Here is a 19,376-nt window from a genome sequence, read left to right on the forward strand (position 1 = left end):
GTTCGATATAACATGGTTTCACCTATAACGCGGCAAGATTTTTTTGGCTCCCAAGGACAGCATTATATCGGGGTAGAGGTGTAGTTGCATTGCAGCTCAAGTGGCTTGAAATTAACAAGGTTCTGTGGTGCTGATTTCCCTATAAGATGAAAATTGCAGCACATAGTCTGTTAGCATGTTTTAGTTCTTATGCTCCAATTGAGGGTCTCTAGTATCTCGCAGCAGCAGCTGCATATTTCCCCTTGCCTGTAATAATAAGAAGGGCATTAACTCTGTGAACATGATACATTCTGAGCACAAATATCAGAAAACCTGGGACATTAATGGAAGCTCTGAGAAGCACTCCAAAAGTATGTTTCAGAAGTTATTTGACTAAGCAGTTTTCATGCATCATCTCATCTTGGGGAAGGAAATGTAATTCCACATGGAAGAGAGAGAATACTTTACATGTAAGACTAATCTGAAAGTGATTGGGTACATTATTATAAACCGAGTGCAGAATTATTTGAATAACATTCATTCAAGTGAGCAGGATGTAACTATTATCATCAGTCTTGTCGCATACATAAGTATATAAAAAAGCTTGACTGAACAGAGTCAAAATATTGTTGGGTATGTGAATTTATATTTGAAAGCTGACACTGATTTGCACAAAGACATGTCTTCCAGCAATCTTAGGCATACAGTGCAATGCCAAAAGATTGTCAAAATACAAATTGAATAAAAGCCAATAGAAGTAAATTACTGTTGGTTCTGGAAACTCTTAACTCTAGCTTCCTGATTGATTGTCCATTGTCCAGAATTAAGTTCAAATAGCAAATTCAAGTGTAAATCATCTCAAGAGTCACATTTATTGTTTGCACTGTACCAGGGTTAATCTGTGTAATCCGGCTGTATAAAAACTGTCAAATATTTCGCTAAAATATTAATTTTTCTCCCTTCATGGTAGAAAAATCGAGGGTGGGGGACCTCCTGCTGTTAAAGCTTGTTTATTGACCATTGTTCGGTTAGCTGTATCAGTGTCTTGCAGTTTATCCCTTTTACATTTGGAGTATCTTAAGAGAATAGTCAACACTGAACAACTTTCACAGATTTCATTGTCTTTTTTTTTTCTTGCAAATATTGCAAACACATAGAGTTGAAAAAAGACAGTTGATACTTTCTGATGGGACAGTCTACAAATTTTAATGGTTATTTAAGTCCCTTTAACAGCTGCTTTCTCTGATTTTCAAGACAAATATATTGTGTTATGTCACAGTTTCAAATAACCATTTTTAACCATTTATCAGAAATTTTTAAAGATCCTATTTGTCATATAAATTAGTTTGCCTTGAAATGCTTCTAGATAGCTTTCTACTGTTCAGGCAGTTGTATCAGTTGTCTGGAGTCTGTGCTGTATTTGTTAAACCCTGCTACTTGTTCTGCAAAATCACTTGGGTACTTGGATTGATCTCACAGATTTCGCATCCCACAGGGACCAGGATTCATTAATCACACATAGGATCTTGGGATAGGAGAGGCTACCATTGCAGAACCATACTTAGAGAAAGTGAGGAGAGTGGCTGGTACAGTGGCTTGACTGCCTCTTAGGAAACCTATGTTCAGGAGCAACCTCTGGGATCCTTCTCAGGTTAGTGGAGGCTAGGAATGTGACAGACTATGTTCCCAGTCTCTGGCTGGAAGACTAGTGCATGCTGTGCTCAGTGCTCTTCCTAGTGGCATTAGCGATTCACAGATGCAGATATATGTGATTGGAATTTAAAATTTAAAAACTGTGTCCTAGAACAACAATGTGGCTTAAACTTTCTGCATTTTTGGATCAGCTCTTTCTACTGTTCTCCTTTTCTTCACTTAGGTGGGAATGGACGGCAAGGGACAGCTGATCCTATAAGGCTTGGGTACCTTCCCATGTTGTTGTTTTTTAATAAAATAAAATAAAAGTGAGTCCACTGCAAGTGGCATGACTCTTTGACAAGGACCTCCTCAGAAATGATAAGCTTTGGGTGATAGCTTTTTCTACACTGAAACTGCCTCATATGAGAATTTTCTATCTCACGTCCTCATTTTTCATTTTGTTTGTTCTCAAATGCCCCCTCTTATTTTTTTTTTTTTTTTTTAATCTGGCCTTCCCCCTTTTCTGGCCCCCACCCTTCCCAACCTCTTATAACTAGATACTTTTAAGTTTTAGGCTCTTTTTGTTTTTATTTTTTTCAGTTATTGGTCTTGATGATATTATGGATGAAGAAGGAGTCAAAGAAAGTGGTAACGATACCATTGATGAAGATGACGTAATTTTACCTAACAGGAATTTAAGGGACCAATTGGATGACACTTCAGTCAAGTCACCAAGAAAATCACCACGTTTAATGGCACAAGGTGATCATTCAAATAATGCAAAGATTTGCATATCTGGGGACATTTGGGGGTTTTACAACTTTTTTTCTCTATTTTAAACTTTAAGTCAATGTTGTTAACCACTTGGTTATGTGAAGGATAATATAAATATTTTGAAATTATTTTTCATCAGAACTATTTAACAGCATTAATGTTGTAAACATTTAATGATTTTGGAAAAATGGACCTATTGCTAAAGGTTCTAAATAACTCAGTTTTGGGGAATAATTTTAGTGAAGGAGGTGATGGTGCCATTAACCTGACTCATGTAAAGAGGTCAGAAAGATGTGAACTCTATGACCCAGGTAAAGAGATAAGATACTAATTAGTGGAGCCATTTTATATATTCAAACAGCATTGAAGTAAACCACTGACTTCAAAATTGGAGTTTTTAGGCAATCTGACCAATATCGGGCTGTGTCTCTGTATAGTGCAGTATTCTATTAAAACTTAGAATTTTTGGAAGTACATTATTTCATGTAAGTATTACGTGTGGGAGGGTGATGGAGATAAGAAAATACATCAGAGTTGAAGCAGTATAGATTGAACTGCATTTTAAAACTACTTATGAGATTTGGAAATGCCTGATTTATAATACACACAAAGTAATTTTCACAGTTTTCTTTAAATGTAAAAATTTGATTTGAAATTCAATACGTTCTGTAGGTCCTTATTTTCAATGTTTTTGCTGTTTCCTTTTGTGGATTTTAAGTAAGGTTATCATCTTAATAATAGTTTGATCTTGTAGAAAAGTCATTCATCCAAAGATCTCAACATGCTTTACAAATGATTAACTTCTAAAGTATAAGAGTTCACATCAAATAGGAACTTTAATGGATGTCAGATTATTACTTTAAGAATCCCAAAATTATATGTAAGCTTAACTACTGTGTTTTTGTTTTAGTGACAAGAAACTTTATTTGTATGATACTTTCTTCATATAGAAGTTTAAAAGGACAATTAAATACTCTTCCTATTTCAGTGATAGTATGACCTTTTAGATGTAAGAAATTCTGGTTTCTCGCTTGCTATCCAGAACGTGCATGGCCATTTACATTTGTCTAAACAGTGACAATGTCAAATTGAAATACAAATCTTTTGTATTAGTTTTAAATTTTAATAATGTTTCTTGAAATCAATAAACAATTAATGATCTAACATTTTGTCAGTTAATCTTGTAAATTAAACATTTTGTAAGTTAAATTTTGTTGAGTCATAAATTATTTTCACTGTAGTCTAATCTTGTGTTTGCCAGGAAAAGAGTGAAATATACCTAAGAGATTCTCTTTTTTTTCTTTAATAGAACCAGTACGAAGTTTGCGGCAAAGTACTATAGCAAAGCGTTCAAACATTGCACCTCTTGCTAATACCAAGAAAGCAGCTGTAAAATCTGGATGTGCCCAAAAGGGAGGACCGAAACAGCAAGACAAGGGTCAAACTAAACAGGAAGAAGTTAGTATACCAATGAAACTAGAACATCTTAAAGAGGTTAGGCGTAGTAGTAGACTATCTGGTCAGACAGAGGAAACAGAAGAAGCGTCATCACCTTCTCCAAGTAGTTCAAAACAGTCTGCTTGTCATGAAAAGATGGATGAAGTAAAATCTGAAACTTTCAAGCAAGGAAAATTGGATGAAACGTTCCATGAATTAAGAGGTGGTTCTCTTTCAACAGACACTTGTTCTTCTACTGAAGAAGCAGAAAGCAAAACAGAGACTGTTACAAAAACTGGGCTGGATTTTGTAACCTCTGCAAATAATGAAGCTAATAAAGTAAAAAATATCGATATATTTAAAAATAAAGTGGATGAAACTATGGTTGGTGAAATAGGTTCTGATACCTCTTCAGAAGAAAAGACTGAATACAAAATCAAGGAAACAGAGGAGAAACCTAAAGAAAATGACCAAAGCAAGATAAGTGGAATGACTACCATTTCATCTGTTACAACAGTTTGCATGAATTCAAGTGACATCCATGAGACCCCTTCAGTTCTATCCAGATCTGTAGAGGAGAAGACAAAATGTAGGTTAGATCCACCGACTACTGTGGAAGCTTCTGGTAAAAATGTTATGTCATTACAAGACTGTAAAACTGAGCCTTTAGATGACCCTAAAGAGGCCGATAAAAATATTAATCCATCTAGCAAACACTTGGACAGTACAGAATTTGATAAAACAGCCTTGAAAAGTACTATTTCTGCTAAAGCAGGAAGTAATATTTTAGAAAGCAGTATTGTTCATGATTGTCCAAGCCAAAATGTACAGCAGCAGGACAGCTATATTAAAATGGAAGGATATGAGGCAACAAAGCTTCAGGATGATAATCGAATTTCAACAAAAAGTCCCAAAACTATGAAGTCCAAACACATTAAATCTATGGTACAGATGAAACAAAATTTGACTGCAGGTGCAGGACGAAAATTACTCGCAACTAAACAACAAATAAGCCATTCAAAAACAAGAGTTGGTGTTAGTGTTTCAAGTTTTCACAGTGTATCTTCAATAAGTCTGAAAAGGAGTGCAGATGAGCAAGAGAGGTGGCAGCATTTTCACAAAACAGTTAAAGTTAGGAAAAAACAAACTGATAAAGATGTGAAAGCACAGAGCTTTGATATGGGGGTCACAGTGAAGAAGCAGACCCATACATTGGTGAAAAAAGTATCACGCGTCCAAACACCTGTGCAAAAGACATCAGTTCAGAATGTGAGTGACAAGTCTCTTAGTCACCAGGGTTGTTCAAAAGAAATCCACCATCCTGTCTCAGCGTCTGTACATCCACTGTCAGGTCATTTGCTACATCAAAATCAGAAACAAACACAGAAACATCAACTTGCAATTGCACTTAAAACAAATAGTTATGTAAAAGAAGAAAGAGAGACAAAAGATCCCACAGGTTTAGAACATTTGAAGGAGGATGAAAAAGAAAAACTGAAATTGAAAAAGATTGAGAAGAATCTTCAACCTCGCCAGAGAAGAAGCAGTAAAAGCCTTTCACTTGATGAACCTCCCTTGTTCATTCCAGATAACATTTCTACTGTAAAACGTGAAGGCTCAGAACATACCTCTCCAAGCGAAAGCAAATATGTATGGGTTCCCACCAAGCAGTGCGGTTTTTGCAGAAAGCCGCATGGCAACAGGTGTGTGGTTTGGGATATACAGTGTTTTTGTTGGTTTCAAAAGATAAAAGTGGTTTTTTTACATTCAGGTTTCTGCTGCTGTTCGTGTCTTAGTTCATCTTTGTCACATCAAACAAAAAAGCAGGCACAACCTTTCTAATGGAAATCTGTATCAGTCATACTATGAATTGCCTACCTGTGTACCGCCGCACCCTTTCACTCCAACTTTTAAAACAAGCTAAATAGCACAGTAAAGGCTTGGTCAAAAGGCAATATTACTCGAAGTCTATCTTTTTTTATTATATGAATGCTCTGCTTTAGCGGGATATGTAATTCTGCTAAACTATGTTAGGTAGGATGGAGACATCTTAAAACTCACATCTTGGAAAACATCAAACTAAGGCTTAAGTGTTTCAGAATGAATTGTAATAGTTATTTTGCCTGAAAACTGGTAAAAGTGAATGTTACGCTCCAAGCTAAAAGGGTCACGATCAACTTAAAAGTCAAACAATAGTTTGAAAGTGTTTTATTGTTATAACTAACTCTGTTTACTATGCCAAAAAGATTAGGGATAATATTTTTTCTCCTTTTAGTTTACTTTGTGTATTAGTCAATATCATTGTTTCTGTGAGTCTTTCATACAACAGTGAGAGAAGAAAACATTTTAAAAAATGACAAAGCCACAGTTTTTTTTTATGGGACTTGCATGCAGGTGTGGTATTGGAAATTGTATTTAGCTCACTTAAAAAAATGGATCACATCTGATGCTAACGGTGTCCTCCTTTCACTGAATAAAATATTCATTTTCAGCATGTTGTGGATGGAGTGAAACAAGGCATTATGTTCTAATGAGACAGAAGTATTAGTTCAATAACATGAGGCCTTTTGTCTCACTTTTTACATTATTGCCACAATTATATTTATGAAGAATTGTTCTTATTTCTGACTTTAAAAGTAGTTTTGCCTATCTACCTTTTGAACTAGATGGAGCATGAAGTGCTTTCACTACCAATCAGATGAGTGTCGAATCAGTCCTTACCTGTTCACTTTATAGAAATTCCTATTATTCTACGAATACTGTAGAACTCCATTTTTCTGACTGAAACAAGGAATATATAATTTCATTGATTAAAGTTTATATCGTATTTAGGCATTTGAAGGACCATACTATATATAAATTCAGCATTTGCATCCAAGAAATGTCCTTCATGTTCCAGAATTTCATGATTACTTGTCAGAACATTCATGAAGTAAATGTGTATTTTAATATTTACAGTGCAGCTAGAGTAATCTGCAAATTAGTAATTCATGTGAAGAAGATGCAGCATATATAAGAATAAAATAATAGAAAACTAAATAATACTGTAAGGATTTTAAGATTATTGTGGAATACTTGATTGAAGGGACACTGTCACGCTTTAACGTATATTTTTAAACATCTTTTTACTATTTATATTGTAGACTTAACATTTTTGTTGGGATAAACTGGACTCCTTTTTGCCATTTATGCTTTTTGTGTTTACTGTTATTTCACTCAGATTGGACAATGAATATAGATTTTATTCAGTTTCACTTTTACTTTATTATCGGGTTCTTATTCACTAGCGCATGGTGCAAGTGTTTGGATTGCAAAAAATTCAGTGGAATGTTTAAACTTAATCAAATTGCTTTAAATACATAAATTGAAATGTTCTGTAAAACATTTTTAATGCAAAATGTAAATTTTTGGCCTAAATTATTTTGACAGCGTCCCTTCAGTTGATACTGAATTGAAATGTGTCTGTGTTTCTTGTCTTTTTTGTGGATGTTTAATTTTTTTCTTCCTATTCTGAATGTCTAGTTAGTAAGAGACCTTCAAAACACTTTGTTTTAAAATTAAGCTGTGAAGTTCAGTTGTGGCTAGAGAATCTGATCACTAATAGGCAGTGTGGGGGCTGGCAGTTAAGGTGGAATGAATTTGGTGCATTTCTACTTTGACTCAGAGCTTTCAGTTTAAAATCAAAGTTACAAATGTTTAAAACTTAACTAGGAACAGGATGTCGTGGGGAATTGTAATGGGATAGGAAACATTTAATTTAGACAGTATGTTTATATACCGTGTGTTGGTACATTGTGTAGTGCAATGGGGAGCCATTTTTATTTGGAGGCCTCTAGGTGTTACATTGTACAAATAATATATTCTCTAGTTCAATCACCATCCAGTTGGCAGGACACAGGAGTTGCCACCATCCGATAGCTGTTAAGTGTCATGAGTTTTCTGGTGTCAGTCCATTTCTTTTGGACAGGTTCCTGTATCACTGAACTGTTACTACAGTTGGCACAAATTGAAACATTCAACAGTATTATCAGAAAGGTCCAGGATCAAATGGGCTTTGAATTGAACCACACTCTCATTCCCAAAGATGATATATACAGAACAGATTGATGCATATTGGTGATTGAGGAAGCTTCCATTGTTGCCCATGCTTGGTGGTTTTTATTTATATACACACACTTACACACACACACTTTTTCAGTTGTTTTTACAAACTGAAAAACAAAACAAAACCGTTGGAGCATTTCTGTTTTTGTTTTTTGAATTACTTTTTACTTCATTTTGGACTTATATGTTTAATTTGAACATACATCCTTAAAGTTTTCATCTCAAAAACTAGGTTGAGCTTAGAATAGAAGAGGAAGCAAAACTCCTCTATAATATCTTCCTAAGCAGGGACAGTGTGTTGTTACATTATTTGTGCTTGTTACTGCAGCAGTAATTAAACCTGCTTTTAAAAGGGACAGCAGCTTAAAACTGTACCTCTCTGAAATGTTTTTACTGAATATTGTTAAAAGTACAACACACAAGTACTAAAACTGAGAGAGCTCCAAAAAATTGTTTACTTTGCATTTAACGACATTTGTTTATTCAATTTCTCCATTTCCCCTGTATAAGCAGCTAGGTTAGCCAGTTTTCCCTCTTTTTTTGTGTGACTCATCGCATAGGAAAAGGGAGAAATGAAAAAACACTTCAAGTTGGGAACTTAACTCATTTTTTAAAAACTACCTAGATTTTAAGTTCATGGTGTTGCTTTTTACAATTCTCTAAACATTGTTAGATGTTGCTTGTCAATGCTATGTTGTAGATGGTATGAAAAACAAAAAATGGAACTGAAGTGGAGTCCCAAATTAGGAAAATGTGTGCCAAGAGCTTTCTAATTTATGACTAGCAAGTTTGGTTTTATGTTAATGAAATACAACTTGAATTAAGGTTGGAAAAAATTCTCATTTTAACATACTTTGCAAACTCAAATTGCCCCTCCTTACCAAAATGCAAAACCAAGGTTGCAAAAATTAATCAGTTAAGTCAAAAAATACCAGATGTTGAGGTTTCTCCTTCAGTGTTAATTTGGGATTCTCTTGCATGTACAAGGATCACATTTTGAGGTATTGTAATAAGGGCTCTCACAATCATATGCTAAGCTGGATATGTCTGCTAAAATACAGTAGATCCTCAGTTACGGCTATCTCAGGAATGGAGGCTGTTTGGAACTCTGAAATGTTCGTAACTTTGAACAAAATGTTATGGTTCTTTCAAAAGTTTATAACTGAACATTGGCTTAATACAGCTTTGAAACTTTACTATGCAGAAGAAAAATGCTGCTTTTAACCAATTTAAAAGAAACAAGCACAGAAACAGTTTCCTTACCTTGTCAAATCTTTTTTTAAACTTTCCCTTTATTTTTTAGTAGTTTTCATTTAACACAGTACTGTACTGTATTTGCTTTTTTTGTCTCTGCTGCTGCCTGATTGCATACTCCCGATTTCAAATGACGTGTGGTTGACTGGTCAGTTTGTAACTCTGAGGTTCTACTGTAACAGTAATAAACTACTTAACATTGTTCATCTTCAGGGTCAGTACCATATTGAGATTATTGGACAGTTCACCTTTTAGGAACAGATGCTGTCATTCTGCTACCAAGTTCAAAGGTAAAATATATGTACTTTGCACAGGGGACCTAAAAGAGGTTGATTGGAATGTAGAGCAGGAGTCCTTTCCCTCAGTGTGGATAGGCTTTATTGACATGAAAACTGTAGCACGATCAGTGATAGCGATTGGAGCCCAAATGTATCTTCTGCTGGGGGTTGTGCCTGTTGATTTTATTTTTTTTATAACCTCTCTGCATAGTTTCTATACATGGTGTGTCTTCCTCTTACCTCACCACCTTCATTGGAACCAAGGTAGTAGCAGCATGCTTTGGATCTACTTTATCTATGAAGTGTGGAGGGGGGCAGCTTTTGGCATTAGTACTATTGTTTCATTTTGTCTGCTGACTGTATTTTATTGATTCTATTCAAAGTGATATCTTTGCAGTGTAACAGCTAGAATTTTTTTTATAAATAAAAGATGAAGTTCTTCAGGAACAGAAGTGCTGGTTATGGTGTACTGCCATGTAGTTGCCCATTTCCACCACATATTTCCTATTTGTTTTCCTTGCTCAATGTAAACTGTGAGGTTTGATTTTTTTAATAATACATATCATAATATGTATATGGGGTATACCATGTGTCTGAGTTAGTTTTAATGAGAAACCATAACTTTTTGGATTTCCTAACTTGTTTGATTTTGCAACTTTAATCCTATATTAATGCTGAGGTGTTCCCTCTCCCTCCCCCACCTCAGCCAATAACATATCTTTATGTATGATTGCAGCATTTATATGTGAGGAATTCTTCCTTCCACTTTCTGTAAATGCTGTTGTTGAAATGGACTAGGTTTCTGGATTTTGATCAAGTGAATATACTTTCATGGCACTAGCAGAATAGGAAGAATAATAAAGGGACCGTAGTTCCAAGTTTACTTTTTTTCTGAAGGTAGCTCGTATGTCTTGCAACTTATATAAGAACAAAAAGTTTTGTTTTTCTTCTTTATGTAGAGCCAGATAAATCCTGGAATCTGCACACAGAAGGAATCCTATATTCATCCCTGTGCTTGTAGAAAACATAAGACCCTACACAGCATTCTCTTCTATTATATTGTTTCCCGTGTCCCTGGCTTTTACATCAGTGCCTAAGATCTACAGGCTTTGGGGCTTGAACTCCCTGCCTTTTTTACAGGCCGGCAAATCCTAACCATATATTACAAATCTGTGGGAAGCTTCACAAGGGAAACATTGCAAACTTTCTTCTGGCCCCCTGGAATTTTTCCTTAATGGATCAGGGCTCACCAAATGCCTAGTTAATAAATTAAATTACCTACTGTATGTTGTTTTTACATAAGGAAAACCTCGATTGGAGGAACTGTTATCGTTGTAATGAAATTGCAACATCAGTGCTAGATTTTAAAAATAATGTATCTTTCAGTTCTTTAACTTTTTTCAAATGACTTTCAATTCCTTTGGTTTGAATGTTATATATTATATTTATTTACTTTTTTAAATCTCTATTAATGCACTTGGTATCTGATCTTGTAGTTTGTGTTTGGGCAGATTGCTGTACCCATGCAGAGCCCAATGGAAGTAATTGGGGTTATGTGCAACAGTCTACCTGTGTGTAACAAATTGCAGGATCAAGGCTTTAGTTGGATTTTAAAATAAGTACAAATCTTAAGGTTGCACAGGAAGGCAATTTGAAAATGCAGACATTAAGGTTTAGCAAACATCCGATGAAGTGGGTTTTAGCCCACGAAAGCTTATGCTCAAATAAATTTGTTAGTCTCTAAGGTGCCACAAGTACTCCTCGTTCTTTTTGCTGATACAGAGTACCACTCTGAAACCTGTAACCTTATCTCTGACTTCTTATGTGTAAATAGTCTATATAAGTGGTCTCATAATATTCCGCTAATAGATTTTTTTTTTTTTTTTAAAACAGTATGGAAAACTAGTTTTCTGTCTAGTTTACTTGCGAAGTTGGAAAAATATTTAGGCTTAAATTTTTCCTTGTGAAATTACACAGTTTTCACTTAAAACAATTGCATCCATTACTGTGGAAATAATATTTCAACTATATTGATACTTCGAGGTTAGGGGATATGAGACATATAATGCATACATACATAGTAAAGAAAGAGAACAGGGGTGGCCAAACTGCGGCTTGTGAGCTTCATGCTGCTCTTTTACAGTTAGTGTGGCTTGCAGAGCCCCTCTCATCCCCCCCCCCCATTCTCTGCCTACCAGACTCGGGGGTGGGGGAGCTCAGGGCTTCTGCCCTATGTCAGGGTGTTGGGGATAGGGGTTTCTGTGAGAGAGAGCTGGTGCCTGCTGAGAGTGGGGAGGGGGCACAATTTAAAGGATCAGCCCCCTTTCTCACCCCCAGCATCTTGAGTCATGCCTTACTCTGTGTTCTCTCCCTGCAGCTCCCAGGTGTTAGCTCCCTGTGAGGCAGCAGCAAACAGCTGGGAATTCCAGGGAGGGCCACTGCTTTAGCTCCATGGGGAGAGGCAGCAGCAAAAGCAGCAGCTCTCCCTGCAGCTCCCAGCTGTTTGCTGTTGCCTCTCCCCATGGCCACAGCTCCAAGCTTGCTGAGCCCGGCAGCATCATGTGACCAAGTGGGGCCAGCAAACCCTTGCAAAAATTGGGGGGGGAGCATGGGACCCCATGTGCCTCCCCCCACGTGTTGCCTCTGGCAGCGTGTGTGTGTGTGTGTGTGTCTCTCTCTCTCAGGGCTTGAGCCCCACGGGGCATACCTGCCAGGGCTCAGGGCTGAAGTCCCGAGCCCCATTAGGTGCACTCCTTCTCTCGAACTTCTGAAGATTGGAGGGTCGGTAAGTTTGGCCACCCCTGAAATAGAATATTTATACACATAATGCAGCACCATAAGGGCTTTTCTCTGAGAGATCATTATGGCAGTGGATCAGAAATTAAGTTCTATGTCCCTGTAGGCAAGGAAAGAGATGAAGACCCTGCAAACGCTTTTTAAAGTTAAGCATAGGTATAAGTTTTCAGAATTGGTGCCTAAATAGTTAAATGAATGAGTGTGATGACCAGAACTTAAAACAAGCATGACACACAAGATATGATTTATATTTGTTAATTGACCACAAGTATACAAATATTACTCTCGTATAGCTATGACTGGAAAATTTGTTTAATATGATAGTATAATTTAAAAACAGCATTGTAATGCATAATCACCAGGTGGCAGAGTTCTATACTGTACACACTGAAGATTGACACTATAGTTTTTTGTATGGGCACATACATTATTTGTGCTAGTTTACATCAGTAGGAAATAAAATTAAAGGGACATTATTAAAGTTGGTATTGGTAGGCCTACAAAATAAAGGAACATCAATTTGAAAATCAAATTTGTCTGAAATATTTTTTTTTGCTTTTTTAGTTACATGTAACACCTAAGCCCCTGATCTTGCCATCGTAGTTCTCTTGCAGAATTGGTGTCTAAAATTACTGAAAAATTAGAGAATATATTTTTGTTTTCAGTTTCATTACTTTTTGCATTTGATTTCACTTTGTTTAGTTAAGTTCATCATTTTGTTGATGGTCCTGTCTCTCTCACTATGCTTTTTTGTTTTTTGCTCTTGACCCTGCCCTTTCTTCCTTGCTGAAAAGCTCCTTGTAACATTAGACATTCAGAAGGAAGATTTTCTTCTGATTTTTCTTCCTTAAAAAAAAAAAAAAAAAAAAAAAAAGTCAAACTACTTAAAGGTTGTTCTATTGAAACTTGGTGTAAAAAAATAATAAATTGACATTGCTCTTTTGACTTGCTATGGGTGCCATCCAGAAGATCGGATGATACATTTTTAAAAGCCAGGTTGTTCCTGCTGCTACAAAATCAAAAACTCCATAGCTAGACTTGCAATAAACAAACCAATGCAGGCACATAGATCCTTTGATGACAAGAGAACACGTACTAATTTATTTACTGGGGGTCTCCTCGAAAGTGAACTATCTTTCACAGTTAGTCTGAATCAGAGCCCGCTGAAGTCAGTAGTCTTTCCATTGGCTATAGTTGCTTGTTAGGGTGGAACATGCAGACTCCTCTAAAGCTCCTGTGAAGATCTCTGAATGTGTGTGTGTATCAAGGTGATGGTTGACTAAGTGCAGTCATTCACCATTAGTTAATTCTTCACCTAGCTAGATCTCTATTAATTCAGGAAAAGATAATATAAAAATTGCTTTCCATCCTGTGTCTCCTGCTGAGCTGTGCAATGTGATACAGATATAACACAACTGAGCCAGTGGTAGACAAATTGTTTCATAAAATAAATTTCCAGAAGGTGAATGAATCTTTATACTGAGACTATTTTTAAAATAGGACTGTTAAAATATTTTTTGCATTATGTACACATGGAAAATAATGATGGTTATTAAAGTTTGGAATGCTTTTTAAATATTTTTAGATTAATTACACTTTACTGCTGTTTTTATTTTCCTTTTTTTCTTTCCAAGTAAGCCCCAAATTCTGCAAACATGCATGTGCTTAATTTTACACACCTGAGTAGTACCTTGACTTGTGTAAATTTTTGAGATTGGGGCCTTGTTCCCATTAATAGAGAGAATGCTGGAATGAAACACTGTTACAAGATGGCAGTAGTGATATGTTGTCCGTGATCTCCTGTTGCTATATACTGCAAATACAAAATGCTAAGCAGATGACTTCCAGTGATGATGTACTTATTTACATTTAATAACTGTATCAAATGATGCTGAACACTGACCATTATTGATCTTCATTTTGACTGATTTAAAGAACCCTTTCTGTTTTGTGTGTGTGTGTGGTTTTATTAATGAGTACCGTTTCTAAAGCAAATGATTTATGAATAAACTGACTTCTGGCTGATGTATTTTTAAGCTCTTATTCCTCAATAATTGTCAGCCATTCAGCAATCTGCTTTGGCTTGAACACATTCCATTTGTTATAACTAGTGTTGGAAAAAATACAGCCTGGACATTTTTATCTTTGAAATGAATCGTCCTCTAAATGAATGTGTATGCCAAGAGATTTGAAAAGATGTGCTAATCCTAAAGGAGATAATAGAAGGTTTTCATTACTCTCGATCTTTTCTTTGTATAATCCAATTCCTTTCTAATATTAGATACTTCAAGTGACTATCTCTTCATCTTGGTATATGGAGACAGGCAGGCATCCCTCTCTAAGGGGAATAAGACATAACTTTCTTTTCCACTCAAAAGTTCTATTGAATTAAAGGAGGTGCCTTCCGGGGACATTACTATTTCTATATACACCTTTACCCCGATATAACGCTGTCCTCGGGAGCCAAAAGATCTTACTGCATTATAGGTGAAACCGCGTTATATCGAACTTGCTTTGATCCGCCGGAGTGCGCAGCCCTTCCCCCCCCGGAGCACTGCTTTACCGCGTTATATCCGAATTCGTGTTATATCGGGTCGCGTTATATCGGGATAGAGGTGTACCATCAACTATTTTGTGGTGATTCTTATATATTACTGAACTACTTTTAAATTAAAATACAAGAAAGCAGTCCTGACCATTTGGGGTGGGATGATTTAGTTGGTGTTGGTCCTGCTTTGAGCAGGGGGTTGGGATAGATGACCTGAGGTCTCTTCCAACCCTAATCTTCTGATTCTTCTATGATTTACTCAATATGTTGGTGTGAATTAATATTTCAAAACATATTTCTTTCTCTTTCAGCTTTACATCTTCCAATCCAGCCTTACAACATGGGTAAAGCTCCTCACACTTCAAACTATGAAGCAGTCTACAGTCAGAATTTTTGGTGTTAATAGTCCAGGATATCAGAACATCTTCAATCACAAGTGTGTGACAGCTGTGCAAGAAGAAATCCTTGATCCTTCAAGTCAGGCCTCAACCCTCCTTGACTCCTTTATTAATCTTTGCGCATTATCTAGCTTCTCCATTATCCAACCATAACTCCTATTACCTAAACTAATTTTGTTGGTGCAGAAAAACACCCATAATGTGGATAAAGATTAGAAAAGGTCCCAGGGAAAATCAAATTATTCCCATTCTAGTGCTCAAATAGGAACCTTTATTCCCTTTCTCTCAACCCTTGTGACTGTGTGGGAAATAGCTAGATCCTCTATGTGCCAGAGTTGAAATTTCTAGTGAATTTTTTTCTTGATTTGCAAATAAATACATTGAAAAAAATAATTTAAAATGAGTAGAAAATTTAAGACTTGTCTACACTAGGAAAATAAGGACCTGCAGTTTACCAGTGGTGCAGATTCACTGGTAGAAAGAGTGGAAGTTATAGTGTAGGTAGAACACAAATATATTTATTACAATTCCATCTTCTCTGAGTAGGATTAGACAAAACAGTGTAAATGTAAATTCCTGAGTTACAGCCTCCATAATTGCTACTAAGAGTGGAGAGTTATGAGGTACCAGATTTCCTATTTTGGGCACAACCTTATAGCCTTAATTAGTATATAGGATGCTTTTTTGTGCAATCTTAAATGCAATAAAAGTTGGGTCTTTTCATCAAGTTCCTAAAAAAAGCTAATTAAGGATACCTCTGTCACCAGGCAGTCATTTCTTTTGATAGTTCACTTCACTCCAGACAGTTCAGAGTGAGGTCATAACAGAAGTATACAACATTCATCCTGATTTGAGAATGCTATAGGCCCTGTCTGAAGAGAGAGAGAGTCTTATTTTGTCTGCATTGATCTTTAACCAATAGAAAATATACCATTGACAGCATATGTTTCTCCAATAAACCACAAATATCTGGGGCTTTGAGCAACAGTCAGTTTCTCCTTTGAAAACTACCTAGGCCCTTAGATGTACTTCATGGCTTGAAATTATCCTAATTAGATATAAGAACAACGAGGAGTCCGGTGGCACCTTAAAGACGAACATTTATTTGGGCATAAGCTTTCGTGGTTAAAAAAACCACTTCTTCAGGTGCACCATGCATCTGAAGAAGTGGGTTTTTTGCTCACGAAAGCTTATGCCCAAATAAATGTTCGTCTTTAAGGTGCCACCGGACTCCTCGTTTTTGTGGATACAGACTAACACGGCTACCCCTCTGATAGCAGTTTAGATATAGTTAGAGAAATTAAAGATTCACTTGAAACGTCAAACTTGCCTTATTTTCATTATTGTTAAAGAATGGTCTAGATTTTTCTAGTGTAGGTTTCAGACAGACCAAATCAAAGTTACAGCCCTCATTTTACAGAATAAGCTCTTTCAGGTTAACAAAGCTGCCAGTATTCAAGGCTCTGAAAAATAAAAGACATCATACTTAATCACCTAGCTCTTAGACCTGTCCACCACTCCACTTTTGAAAATAGGTAGCCTGTTAGAACCTCAGAGGACCAGGTCCTGAGTGCCTTAACTCCAGAGTTGAGGGTGCTCAGTACCTTCTTTTGTTTGGGACGTTGGTATTCCTCCTGGGAAAGGAACAGTGCTGACCACATATCAGTCCAAATACTATTCAAATATCAGTCTATGGAGATCCTTTCTCCATGCTTGATCATCTTAATCTATTTTCTTCATCTAGAAAGTAATTAAAATGTTTTCTTAGTATCTCAAAAAACTTAATGGCCATTAGTTGCAGAAAAATTCTCAAAGATAAAGCCTATAGTTTCCTTGTTCCTTTAAAAAAATCTGGAGTTGTCTGGTCTTGCATTTAACATGCCTGCATTTCCATATCAAATTAGAAGATGAGAGTTAAACAGTATCTAAATTTAATTCTACTTCAAGGGCCAGTCACTGCTGCTGGACATTACATTCCTTGTTTCCTTCAAATTTTAACCAAAATGAATGAATAGTGCCTTGGTACACCAAAAATGGATATAAACATCTTTATTTAAACATGAGGAAAATTTAAAAAATTGGCTGTTTGCTTTTAAAAGTCTTTTTTTCAACTACAGTTGAAACATTACATTGTTTTCTTATATGTTTCGGGGGTTGTTTTTGTATCCATTTTTGGTGTCCCAGATCTTGACCAATATTTTCTTACAGTGAGGCAGATGTCTGTTGTCTAAGTGGAACATATTCCTGTGGATCATTGAATTGTAAAACAGAAATTCATATTATGTATACTCCCATCAGGTGTGTGCTCTAGGATTGACATTAAAGAACAATAATTTTCAGGAGTTTAACTTCCCTTCAATCTCTCTCTGACTCGGAGTATGTTCATGAATATTTTGGTTGTGGTTGTGATGAGGCTGTGAAAAGTGATTACCTCCAAACCTAACCAACTTTCTCCTGAATTCTTCATTTTGCCAGAAAGTAGATCTGAAAATACTCATATCATACTCCTAGAAAGCTTTCAGGAACTTGTAGCTTTATGATTGGAACTGAACACATCTATGAGTGCTACTTGCCAGCATGTTTTAGGCAAAATAAGTGCTCATGAACTAAGTATACACAAACAATAGTGAAAAGATTGCTTTTCTGATTCACAAACCAGATAACTGGATTGTTTGCAACAGGAAAAGTCATTATGTCAAGTAAAGTTGGAATCTCAGAGAAATTAGCTAGTTGGAAGTGATTTTTTCCCCTAAAACTTCTGGACCTAATTCTCCTCTTAAACCAATTTCATACCTCCATTGACTTTACTGCTGATTTATACTGGTATAAGAGTGATCAGAACCAAGACAACCATATTGACTAACTTCCTACTCTAGGGTCTCAAGTTTCTAGTATTAGACAAATAGGCTTAGAGGTTTTTTGGTCTTTTGAGGTTCCTGTAGTTTCTTAGACCAACTGCCAGTGTCTCAGAGCCATCTGGAATGTTTACCTTCAGTTTCCTAGTGAATGAGAACCAAAGAATTTCCAAACCTCTCAACATAATTTATGATAGAAATTTATTCTTGCAAAGTAGGTGAGTCATCAAATAGCTTCAGCATCGCAACTGTGAGAGGAAGGCAGGTAGGTGAATAGGAATCTGGTTGAGGGGGCCACTTGGGGATCTGGGGCAAAATCAGTACTTGGTCCTGCTAGTGAAGGCAGGTGGCTGGACTCAATGACCTTTCAGGGGCCCTGCCAGTTCTATGAGATAGGTATATCTCCATCTTTCTTTCTTTCTTTCTGGTTCCTTGGGATCTTTTGACAAAAGGGAGTTGTTAGAACTCTTGGGACTTTCTGGTTAGAGCAGATTAGGGTTTGCAAATCATTATATTTATCTTCTAAAGCACTTGCCATAAAACTATTTGAGCTGATGGTCAGCTTTGCACTGTATTACTTTAAAATTAATGTTGTCTTCTATTTAATTAGTACAAATTCCCTGTTCAAGGTGCTCAGCATTAAAGAACCTATCTACACTTATAAGGATATTCTTGTGACCAGTATAGATTTAATTCATTCAAAATTTAACTCCATTTTTGTTTTCTAGACTCTTAAAAAACAAAATAGAAAAAAACTCAGAAGGGAAAGATGGGTTCAGACATGAGAACTCTGAAATTTCACATCAGTTGGATAATGGTCCTTAGAGTTAGCCTGTCTCAATTTTAAGGCGAGGGGTTATTTTTTTTTTTTTTTTAAAAGAAAGAAAGTGCTAACAGGAATAGTATTTCAAGACAGATACATTCATGTATTAAGTCTCTGTAGCTTAGGGAGAGATTGTTTTCTGCATTCTTCAAAAGTAATTTGACTAGAGCATTGCACCAGATGGGCAGAGAATGGAGGACTTCACAATATACCAAAATACTTGCAAAATCATAACCTTGTTAGATACCCAGGGTCTTTGTAGACATTAGAGAATGGATGTTATTAACTTTAACTAAAGTTATCTCTGCATACAAAATACAAAAGCAGATCTATGAGAAGACCAAATGAGATGACGTACATTTTTAGAGGTCTACATTTCAGGGGTTGAAAAGTTTTCTCAAATGTCCACTGACTTGGGTGAATAAATGTACAAAGTTTTGCAATGTAGTAGAAAAACATGGCATGTCCATGAAAATGATGGCCAAACCAGCCATG

General features: G+C 36.2%; 1 protein-coding gene across 4 annotated transcripts in view; it reads left to right on the forward strand.

The window, feature by feature from the left end:
- Positions 1 to 19,376, forward strand: part of PHF3 (PHD finger protein 3) — a 72,918-nt gene that overhangs the window by 18,589 nt on the left and 34,953 nt on the right. For 2 of the 4 annotated variants that reach the window (XM_065402254.1, XM_065402252.1), the window contains exons 2-3: positions 2,215 to 2,376; positions 3,698 to 5,528. The exons of 1 other annotated variant lie outside the window; for it this stretch is intronic. In XM_065402254.1, the coding sequence (XP_065258326.1) occupies positions 2,235 to 2,376; positions 3,698 to 5,528 (1,973 nt within the window). In that variant the 5' untranslated portion in view covers positions 2,215 to 2,234. The remainder of the gene's footprint in view (positions 1 to 2,214; positions 2,377 to 3,697; positions 5,529 to 19,376) is intronic. One more of the 4 variants, XM_065402255.1, reaches the window with a different exon arrangement.

This window comes from Emys orbicularis, chromosome 3 (genome assembly GCF_028017835.1).
Source record: "Emys orbicularis isolate rEmyOrb1 chromosome 3, rEmyOrb1.hap1, whole genome shotgun sequence".
Taxonomy (NCBI): Eukaryota; Metazoa; Chordata; order Testudines; family Emydidae; genus Emys; species Emys orbicularis.